This window comes from Hydra vulgaris, chromosome 04 (assembly GCF_038396675.1).
Source record: "Hydra vulgaris chromosome 04, alternate assembly HydraT2T_AEP".
NCBI classification, from domain to species: Eukaryota; Metazoa; Cnidaria; class Hydrozoa; order Anthoathecata; family Hydridae; genus Hydra; species Hydra vulgaris.
Window position 1 is genome coordinate 33,648,089 of NC_088923.1, and position 11,899 is coordinate 33,659,987.

At 29.2% G+C, this 11,899-nt stretch overlaps 1 protein-coding gene across 1 annotated transcript; it reads right to left on the reverse strand.

Moving 5' to 3' along the window:
* Positions 1-4,746: 4,746 nt before the first annotated feature.
* On the reverse strand, positions 4,747-10,886 carry LOC100202167 (MATH and LRR domain-containing protein PFE0570w). Its single transcript, XM_065796142.1, has 4 exons — positions 10,522-10,886; positions 9,327-10,033; positions 8,265-8,967; positions 4,747-7,933 (listed from the first exon to the last, which is right to left on the reverse strand). The coding sequence occupies exons 1-4, from the start codon at positions 10,658-10,660 to the stop codon at positions 5,175-5,177; spliced, it is 4,308 nt and encodes a 1,435-aa protein (XP_065652214.1). The 5' UTR covers positions 10,661-10,886; the 3' UTR covers positions 4,747-5,174.
* Between the last annotated feature and the right edge of the window lie 1,013 nt (positions 10,887-11,899).

Consider the following 11,899-nt stretch of genomic DNA (forward strand, 5'->3'; position numbering starts at 1 on the left):
CACATAAAATATGTCCCACTTATTTTCTATCGATGTATTTTGTCCTGATATAAAATATGTTGCACATGTTTTTATTCGTCTGAATTATTTTCTCCTGACATAAAATATGTCCCACATATATTAGGGACATGTTTTATGTTTTATTTTTTATAAAAATGTTATGCTTTATGTTTAAAATAGTAGTTTTATTTTAAACATAAAACAACTTTAAACAAAAAGATGTATTTTATGTTTTACGTTTTAAATAAAAATTTTATGAAGCATAACTCATTGCAAAAAAGCAACAAATTTTTTTAATTATTTTAATTTTACTCTTTAAATTAAGCTGAAATGCGCAATAAATTTGAAAGATTGATTTTTTCTTCAAGAATATCAAACAGTAAATATGTCATACAAATGTTTCAAAATACGTCAATAGAAAATATATATATTCTACTGAGGTATTTTGACATAATATTTTATCTGAATTATTTCCTGCTGACATAAAATATGTTAAACATATTTTCTATCAATTTATTTGGTTTCGAGATGGCCTTGATTTCAGCTTATTTAAAGAGTAAAATGAAAGTAATTCAAAAATTTGTAGCTTTTTTGCACTCAGTGATGCTTCATAAAACTTTTATTTTCAACCCTACAAACAAACATTAGCTGTTTCATTAAGGTTTTTTTCTGCCTTTTTCAGAGATGCATTATTTGATAGTATTAATTAACATTGGCAATTTTCCTAACTAGAATGTAAAAGTTATCTCAAACTTAATTTTATTACTGATTGGTTAATTTTATTACTGAAAGTGGTTTTTATTAGTATAGCTAAACTTAAAATCTTTTTTTTGAATAAAAAAAACAAACTTTTAATTAATATTTGATCCTCAAAAGTTTCCACAATGAAAAATGAAATCTCAAAAGATTCTATGGCAAATTAAGAGACCTTGTAGAAAAAGGATCTAGAACTAAAGCAGCAATACATGCTTCACATTTAAAAAAAAACACTTGTTTTTGTGTATTAATTGCGTTGGTCAGTAATAATTTTAATCCCAAATCACCTGCTGGAACATCTTCAATTTCTGTTTTCATTTGAATTCATAGAACGTAGAATTCACTCATTGATAATTTTGGTGATTAAAAATCTATCATGGCCAAATCCATAGGTAAAAATGCGTTAAAATATTCATCTATTAAGCTCCGTGATGCATCATTTAAGTTTAATTTGTCGTGTCCTTAGCCTTTGATATGCTTCTGCATTGGTATGAAAATCTTCTATCATCAAAAAAGTGGAATCCCAACGTGGTACAATGTTTATGCGATAATTTTTTAAATTTTTAAATGTTTGAATATATGCTTCTTTTTTGAATTCATTAGCAACCTTACTGATATTATTCAAAAACTGACGTTACGTCCTTGGCTAACTGACACACATATGCGCCACATAACCTCGTTCATCGTCGTTTTGATGCCTTGTAGTTGAAGTAGTTTTAACTAATTATATTTCGTCGGCTTTTTCTTTGTGTTTTCAATAAAGGTGATCTTTGAGGTTACTTAATTTGCCTTTGTAAAATTTTTTGCATATTTTACATTTTCCTCTTTCTATATTAATTTCAAATTGAATTTTAACTTTCAATATATCATTCAATAAATTATTCTCCATTTTTACTTTAAATCAGAAGGAAAACAAAAAAAATGATTAAAAAAATATTATATCAACTTATATTTCACTCAAAACATTTTATGCAAGTTTATGGCAGTTATTTTCTAATGCAACAAGCATCTTAATTTTGTTTAACAAGCATGTTAGGATATAGAAAAATATATAATAGCTCTTGTCAGTAATTCTATATTTGCACTTACAATAAAAAAAAATAAACGATACCACATAGAGTTTTAAAGATTCAAAAGTATTCACTTTTGGCGCTTTATTTTTTTAGAATAACTTTGCATCGATACTTATCATTAACTTATTTTTCATATTAATAAACGAAACCTTCAGCAATATAAAAATAATTTAAAAAATTTGCTTTGATAAGATATGGTGTTACAGAAAAACAATATATCCGGTGTTGAGATTTTAATTAAAGTTACTAGACTTTAGGCTAAAATATAGGAATAATATAAAACTTTTAATAAATCTTTTGTTATTAACACCCTTCGTTTAATCAGAAGCCACATTTTTGCGTTATTTTGGCGTTATTTTAGCCCAAAAGTGCGAGTTACAATTACTGAATCAAATCCAATTTTGGGTATGTCTTCCAAAATATTCTGTAAAACCTAAAATAATCAACAATATGGTCTGAAAACATGGCATTGCTTATGTTTAACAACAAAATTTTATTAAAATCTACGATAATTGAGTAAAGCTGATTTCTAAAATTGGACCGTTCGGCGTTGAATGATCCTAATGATAATATTTCTTAGGTTGTATTTGATTTTCTTGATTATAAATAAATTTTGAAAATGTATTTTGAATATTCAAATACTATGCGTCGCCTAAAGTTGCACCAGGTTTTTTCCATAATTTTTTAAAGTTTGGCGGCACAGGATTTTTAATAACGGAGATCGACTAATAAATTCTATTGTTGTAAGGGAATGCAAATTAAAATTAAAAAAAAACTGGTTATTGTTGAAGATAAACTAGGTGGCTTAAATTCATAATTAGTAATTTGTTGTCTAGCAGCACAAAATATTAAAAGGTAATGCCCAAGTAAGTTCCCCTTCAGTATATATTTTTAAAATTTTGATTAAAAACTCATTATAAAGTCTTATATTATAATATATATTTAACAGTATATATTTTAATGTAAGCCTTTATTTAAAGACATTTTTAAGATTTTTTCTGTAAGGTTTAAGGATTATCTTTGGGAAGTAAAAGGCAGCCAGCAATTTTTTTTAAATATCATACAGAAAAAGTTTAGGGTAAACTGACCTATTTCTGGCCACGTCCTAATTCTAGCCGATTTTTAAAAGAACTAAAATCTTTAATGAAAAGGAATGAAATGAAAAGAGTTGTTCTATTATAAAATGAAAAATAATATTTCAGCAATTTTTTAAAGTACTCAGTTTAAAATTTACGAAGACTTCCCGATGCTTCGAAAATATACTTAAAATGTTTATTAAACCTTTTAATATTTAATTTTCAATACTTAATAATTTCAATACTTTCGATATTTAATAGTTTCAAGATTTTCAAAACTTTTCAATATTTAAAATAGTTATAAAACTTTTCTCCGTAAACTGTTTGGTATTTTCAAAGTTTTTTTGATTACATTCAATTTCTTAAACAATTGTAAATCGCTCGAATTGCAAGTAGTATTGGAAAATAATATTATCTAAGCTGTATAATATTTATAATTCTTTTAATTTGTGAATTTCTATATACAATCAGAATTAAAATGTGGCCAGATTTTTTCAAAAACTTTGTATAATCGTATTTGTCGTTAAATAACCAATTTAAATCCTAATTTATTTGTTTATTTTACGCAAAGCGCGTTAATTTTTTTAAATAATAAAGACAAAGTGGCCAGAAATTGATCAGTTTGCCTTATGTCATAATAAAAGAAGTAATAGCCATTATGATGACGTATACAAAATATTGGGATGCTGAATTAAAAGATGTTTGTGAATTTTTTGATTTTTTTGAGAACAAGCTTACCCTCTCATGTCCATGTGCATATTAGTTTCATGTCCACAGCAATGTTTATAGCAATATCCATATTAATTTCATTTCTAAGCATTAGTTTCAATAAAAACTAAAAACCGTAACAGACTAGACGTCAGAGACAATACATTTTACATTTACATTTTACATACGCTAAATTTTACTAAATACTAATACAAAAAGCTTTTTTCAATTTTTTTTTCTTTCCAAAAACAAACAAACAATTAAGTTAGGGAGGGTCCGTCAGGTTTCTAAAGTTGCTGGTGTAGGGTAACCTAATCATTATTAGTTTGCGGCATGATAAGCATATAAACTTTGTTCTCATTCGTCATGTCACAAATTGTTTTAAAGCAACTATAACTGTAGTAAATTTTTATAAATTGTTTTATTTCAGGGCATTGAAGTTATTCCCACATATGAATTTCTCATATGTAAACCCTAAACCGGAAATAAAGTTTACGGAAGTAAAGTTTTATTATTTAATTATTTAGTTTAGTTTTTAAATTTTTTTGGGAATAAAAGCTACAAAATCTGATGTTTTTTTATATGAAAAAAGCATTTATTTAGTTGACCACGGAGAAAACAAACTAATTTTGCAAACCACGACTACAGTGCTCTACACATGATGAGCAGTGCTCTACACATGATGAGCAGTGCTCTACACATGATGAGCAGTGCTCATGTATATATGAGATTCGCGTATTTGGGAGAAATTTTATATTTTTTATTTTTTGTTCTTTTTGCTTGAATTAATGTATTTAAATGCCATTTTGATAAAAAAAAGTAGTTTATCTATCTAACGACAAGTTTCTTTTTGTTTCGAGATTTTTTTCTGTTTTTAATATCAATCTTAGTAAAATCCTGATCGTGGTCATTCTTCCCCTATCTCATTGTATAAATAGACTGTTGTAAGTTTTATTTTGTTTACTGTATTGTTTATTTATGCATGATAAGCATTTAATATGATAAACTTGATGATAGGTTTTACTCGTTTAAAAATTATGCAAAATGGTTGGGTAAAATTTAAGTAAAGGATGTTTTTAGCAAACGGCATCGAAACTTCCATAGATTGAACTAACTATTTACAAAATAAACAATTTATAAACATGGTTGTATTTTCAATTCAATAAACATGTTTATGTTTTATTTAAGTTTCAAGTTTGTCTAACGAAGTGAATGCAATTATAAACATTTGTAATAAAAAATATAATTGCTGTAAATCAAATTAAACTTTAGGTTTGTAATGTCATTATGCATTTTATTTTTACAAGGGCTAATCTTTGACTGGTTAACTCGCTTGTTACCAAGTTCAACAAATAGTTATGCAATGGATAGAACGAACTTGCAACTTGGACTTTAGTTTTTTCTTTTCCTTATTAACATTGAATAAGAGTGTTTCTTATTTTGAAAACAGCGACATATATAATATAGCAACGCATAACAATGCTCTAAAAGTCATATTTGGTGTTTATCAATGATTTCGGCGTGCTAGTTCCTATTAAACCTAATTTGGAAAAACGACAAATCAACGTTTTTTCCTGAGCGTCACTGAATTTAGAAACATATTATCTTTCTTTTTATAAGCGATTGTATAATCTTTCTTTTTATATGGGAACGCATCGTCTTTCTTCTTATACGGAATTCTCATTTTTGGATTTTTACCTATTTTAAAATTAACTTTAGCGTTTTGAGTTAACAATGAACTTTTATAGCCTACTTTTATTTTAGGGTTTAGTTTTGGTTTTTTATTCACTAAATTACTGGACAATGATCCTTGACTTGAGGACGCTAAAGGTTGGTTGAGCTGAGGATTAGATCCTGCCGGAGGAGGAACAGCTTGTCCGATTTTTGGAAAATCTGGCATACCTGGTGGAGGACCGTAAGAAGGAATCGGCATTCCATTGGGAGGTGGTACTCCAGCCCATCCACCACCTCCACCCCATCCAAAACTTCTTTCGCCATATCCATGTCCGCTTCCTGAACCAAAACCATAGCCAGATGTCTGAGGCTTGTTTTGTTCATGATGAGCGGCGCTATTAGCACCGGGAGCTTTATGAGTTCCGGGAGATAAAGCAGAGTTTGTTGCAGGAGATGATTCAGAAGGTACTGAGTTGGATGTTGAAGGTGATAATGCTGGTGATAATGGAGAAGATGAAGGAGATATCTCATTTGAAACTGGAGAGGGTACTGCAGGAGATAAAGGAGACGAGACGCCTGGAGGTGTTTGACTGGGTGATTTGTGAGCTAAAGAACTTGACACTTTTTCTTCCAATCCTTCATTGTCATCCAATTTATCATTTTTATCTAATTTTTTTATCGATTTTTGTTTAATATTTAGATATAAATTTGTTGCCTCTTCAGGAATAGTTTGTTGATAAGCAATACTTGGTCCGGTAGGGTGTTTTGGCTTTAAAACAGACATTACATTGTTTGGAACTTGCTGCATACCGCTCCAATGCTTTATTGGTATTCCACTAGTCTTTTTTTTTGACGCTGCATTTGTTTTCTGAACTGGGTTGCTGTAAATATGCTTTAAAATTTTTCTATTAACAATTTTCCCACGTAAAAATCCCCTTTGAGGGGCTATACCTCTTAATTTCCACAAATCTATCATTTGTGATGACATTGGTGCGCCTGGATTTACGCCTGCTGGTAAAAAAAAGTCTCCGGCTGTGCCATATTGCTGTTCTTTAATAGAACCAAGTGGTTGAACATTATTACTATATGTGGATGCCAAAGTTGTTGAATTTAAAGGATCAATAAGTTGATCTGTTTTCACATTTACAATGTTTGTCGGCGTTGAATATTGCAGGTTTTTATAGTTCGTATTTTTGACAACAGGTTTTGCTAGATCATTTCTTGATAAAAGCTCTCCCTGTGTGTCATCAGCAAGATTGTTAACATATGCATCTTTATTTTTACCCCCTGTTTCAGTTTTTAGGAAAGAAGGTTGAGAGCTTTCTCTCAGCTGTTGATTGGTTGTAAGCACTTCGATTGAAGGTTCACTTTCCGATGAGGTGCTTTGATAAGCTGGCAAAACGTAGCTTTCTACTTCTGCGTGTGGTACTGAACTATTTTGTTTTAGCGATGAGTAATCTCCAGCAATCGATGTTGAAAATTTGTTTGATGCTTCCAAATTTTCTTGTTCTTTTTCTTTTGCTTGAGCAAAAGCGACTTTATTGTTAAATGGAATTTCCTCAGCATTAACGGCAAAACCAACATTATTATAACCTTTTTCATTAGTTGGCTGGGTTTGAACTTGATTGTTTTCAGATTGGTATTCGTGCTTCTCCGTGTTTTGCGTATAGAGATTGTTCGATTTCTCCTCTTTTTCTCTTGCAAATATTTCTTGGGCTTTTTGGTTTTCGTTTTTCATGAAAGCAATATCTTGTTGGTGTTTATAGATTTCGTTTTGATTAGAATTTTCCTGATCACTTTCATCCGTTCTTATTTCAGATTGCGGTTGATTTACGTTGCTTGAAGCTAAAACTTTTGAATCGGTATTAACAAACTTAGAAGAATCAGGAAGTTGATCTTGAATTGCAGATGGATTGGGTATTATTGCAGAAAAACTTTGGGTATGAAACTGTTCACTTTCTTCCTTTAAAGGAGCAGTAGTTTGAGAAGAAACACTGTTTGTAATTAGATTGTTTGACATCTCCTCTAAGTTATTTATGTTATTAGAGTTCATTGATGATTTTTCGTTAGAAGTAGAATTTTGAAACATTTCAAAGTGATTTCTTGCTTCTTGTGGTGTCTCGGCAGTTATCGTAATTTCATCATCTTCATTTTTTCTCGCAGAAGCGTATTGTTCATTTTCTTTTGCTGGTATTTCATCAGAGTTTGTTTGTGACACAACATTTTCATTTACGTTTTGACTTTTGTACAGGACAACATCAGGTAGGTGCTGCACAGCTTCGTTTAGTGGAGTGGTTTCGCTTTGTTCTTTAACAAGTTCTTCATTTTGTTTAACTTGGTCTTCAAAAGCTACGTTTTGAGTTTGTTTTTCCACGTTCTGCTTTGCTTGTTCACTTGCATCGGTTTGCAAAGTTATATTTTTATTTTCATTAACAACTTTAGTTTGGTCTTCGAGATTTTCGCATGAATCGCAAACGTTTTCTTCGTATTCCTTAGAATTCAAATTTTCTCCACTAACATCTTTATTCGGTAAATCAGAGGTTGTTGTTGATAATACTTGGGCCTCAGTAGAATCCTGTGACGAATCACTTTCAACATTTGAAATTTGCTGGACAGTTTCTTCAGTCTGCACTCCGGGTTGTACACCTAATTGAGAATTTAAAACAATAAAGTTTATACAGTATTTAAATTCAAATACACTTAAATACAAGCTTACTATTTACTAATATTGTAGAGAGTTAACTATTTCTATTTATTTTTTTAATTTAGCAAATAGGGCCAAGTATACAACAAAATTTTGTATTACAGGATTATAGAAAAATATTTTATGAAGCAACAGACCCATAAAAAAAACAGATAACACTTATATAAAGCACATATGTACTAAATAAAACATATATGTACGCCTATATAAAACTTATATGTACTTCATAAAACATATATTTATACTTATATATAACATATATGTACTATATACCATCATCTATCTGTTGATGAAATAGTGCTTCTTTAGTTCCAGTATTTGGAGTACTTTCAACCTTATTTTCCTGGGCTCTTGCTACTAAACTACCGGTCATTAAAGTTTCTTCCTGAGGTTTATTTTCAACTTTTGTTGCACCAGATCTTTCAAAAGCCGCTTCTTCATTATTTGTATCAGCCTCGTTTTTTAATAACTTGTTGTTTGATAAAACCGTCGAACTGTCTAGAGCTTGTGCTACTTCTTGTTTTTCAGCAGGTGCATACATTGCATTGAAAGAATTTTCGATGATAAAACTATTATGTTTTGATGGATTAAGTAAAGAGTTGGGCTTGGTATTTTCGTTAGCCGCTTTAAATTGGTTTAATGTTTTGATAATCGGTTTCTGAGACATTATCGGGGGTTTTCCATAAAAAACTTCTGTATGGTGCATACCTAATTTATTGTTATTTTTAGACATATGGTTATCAGCTATGTTTTTTGCACTTAAACTCTTTTGTTTCTGTAACTGATTGTTGTTTTTCGACAATAGTTTATCAGATAAATTTTTATCTGTAAAAATCTTTTCTTCCTGTGATCTGTGAAGTTTGTTTAATGGTGCTGACTGGTCTTCATCGCCATGGATTTTTGTTTGAATTTTGAAACGATCATTTTGATTTTTCTGACTAAGAATATTGTTTTGCAGCTTTTCTTTTGGATTAATCTATAAACAAAACTATAATAATAACACTTTTAAACAATGCCTGTAACTTAATACAACGCAAACAAAATCTATAATTCAAATTCAAAATTTATAATTCAAATTCAAAATCTATAAATCAAAATCCATAAATGTAAACGCTAGAAACATTAGTGGCAACATTACAGTCAATAATGACAATTACAAGCTCTACCCAGTGGGAATGCATTTTCCTAAGGACGTTCATCAGACGTCTGGGGGTCCTCAGAACGCTGCATACCAACTTAGAGTAAGCATAAACAAATGCTGAAATAACACCACAAAAAAAAAAAGAACAAAATAAAAGCAAAACCATAGCAGCAAAAATAAAACATATTACTTACCTTTACTGGCAAAGAGGGCCGAGAAGAGGTTTGAATTTTCACACTGTCTTCGAATGACGCATTCTGCTCGTTTTCTAGTTGAGCTTCTATAGAATCAGTTTGATCAGAAACTGCTTTCTTTGCATCCGATATTCTCTTTTCCCCAAGAACACCTTTTTCTTCAAGTGTTTTTTGTGTCACGGTGAGTTCTTTATTTATCTTCCACATATTTGATGGGGGAGGGTAGATTGTTTTAAGAAGATCTTTATCGTTTTTTTTAGGAATCTCATCACGCACCATTCCACTTACCTCAGAGTCGTTCGAGATCTTTTCATAAGTCGGTAGTTTATATTTTTGTTGCGCGTGTTCTATTTCGATGGCTTGATTATCATTTTTATAAAAATTACCAGAAAATTTAGTTTTTTTCTTTCCATATCCATATTTTTTAAATATTTTTTTGATTGAAGTTTTATTTTTTAAATTCTTTCGAAGTTTTTTTTTTCGAACGTGCTTATTAGTGTTTTTTTTCGCTTTTTTTAAAACAGCTTTTTGTTGAATTTCAAAGGGTTCATTGCTGTTAGCTTTGGCAACATCATTACCGTGAGCTTGACTAACATAATTTTCTGGAATTTCATTGGTAGAATTAAGTATAAAACTTTTATTATGCTTTTCTATAACTGTAGCATTTAAAGGAATGATACTTTGCACATCCAAGTCATGAAGTTCGTCTAAAAAATTTCAATCAAATATGTTAATGAAAAAAGTAAATAAATAAAAATAGTTTAGTTGTTTATTCGCTGTAGTAAGAATATTCTTCATTAAATCATTCCCCTTCAAGTTTAAACAGCATCCATAAATATATTTATGGTTGCTGTTAATATATATATTTACAATGAGTTGATTAAGCGAGTCAATATAGTTTTATAATACTTATGTGAAACACTCATTTTGTTAGTTTAAATGTTGTTTTTATTTAGTTTAGTTATGGAAGCAATCCTTTTATTGTTTCTTAGCATTTTACTTGTCTTATTTACTATTTATCGTTGTTATTCGATCGTTATTATTTATAATTCTATGCTTTTAAGTTTACATTTAAAAACATGTAATTTTAAATAAAAACATTCAGAAAATAATATGTTCATTTATAAAATAATTTGAACGATGAAACTTAATCGCATTAATTCAATGTTAGGTTACATAACCTAATCAACCTTACCAGACACCAGTACACTGCCAGATACAATCATATGTACAGGCGATCCGCCAACGTCATAAAATTCAGTCACGTCTTCTTCAAGTGAACAGTCTACAAAAGCGGACAAGTAATGTAGTAGAAGTAACCAAAAGTGTATCATATTTTTTGACGTCACACACCACCACCACCATATTTTTTTTGAAACGTTTTTTATATAAAATGCAATGGCATTTTTTATATATACTTAGGTATTGACTTTTTAGTATTTTCCGTCAGCAAGTAACAGCGAGGTATTTTTTACTTTTTTTACTAATAGTTGTATGACATTTACTTTTTTCTGTATGATTTAAGTGTTCGTTCGGGCGTAAAACTGAGTCTTGTTTTTTCTGCACGCATGACGGATTCTTTTTATAAAGCCTATTAAAAGGTCTTTTACTGCAAAAAATACACCATCTTTTTCGTTTTTTAACTTTATTTTTATAAAGCAAAAATTTTAGTAATTAACACAACTCGTACCAAAGTATAAAAACCTGCATGTTATTAATCGGAGGAATGGTGGTGCCAAATACTCCTACAAGTTACGCGTTTTAAAATGTAAATTCTCAAAATATTACTGGCTGTTTGCTTGCTTTGAAAACCAAGAAAAATTAATTATATTTTTTATACAAGTTATGCTATTGAGGACTGATAACAAATTATAGCCATTAATTTATTTTTATGACATTTTTAAAGTTGTCAGTAACTTTCATATTATTAGCGTTTTATCCAGTTATAATACAAAATTTTTTTAAAATAATTTAATCATAATAATAACTTGCTACTATTAAAGACAGTTAATTTACATAATATCTGGTGTCCAATAGGGTTTCAATAAATTATACTCTAGTCTCGATAATATTTATTCTGGTTTCAATAATATTTTCTAAACTGTTTTACTTCTTTTTGCTTCATCCACAATCGCTAAACATTTAATTGTATGACACCAACTAATATGCATTTAGGTTTTTAAATCTTTTTGTATATACTTATTATTACACTTAATATATATTTTATATTATAAAATAATATATATTTTATATTATAAAATAATATATATTTTATATTGTAAAATAATATATATTTTATATTATAAAATAATATATATTTTATATAAAAAATTAACAACAAATTTTATTTTCAACCATTCTTTACGTTGCGCAGCGGTGGCATTGTTTCAAAATTTGCGAAAATCCGATATAAAAAGTTGTGATTATGCAAGACTGTTGCAAATTGATCATATTTTCATATTCTGATAGGGTCTTTTTTTTTAATTTATTATTATATGTTAGTTAAAATGTCGGAATGTTTAAAATTTTCGGAAAAAAAGGATGTTACGAAAATTGAAGGTGCTCAAGAAATA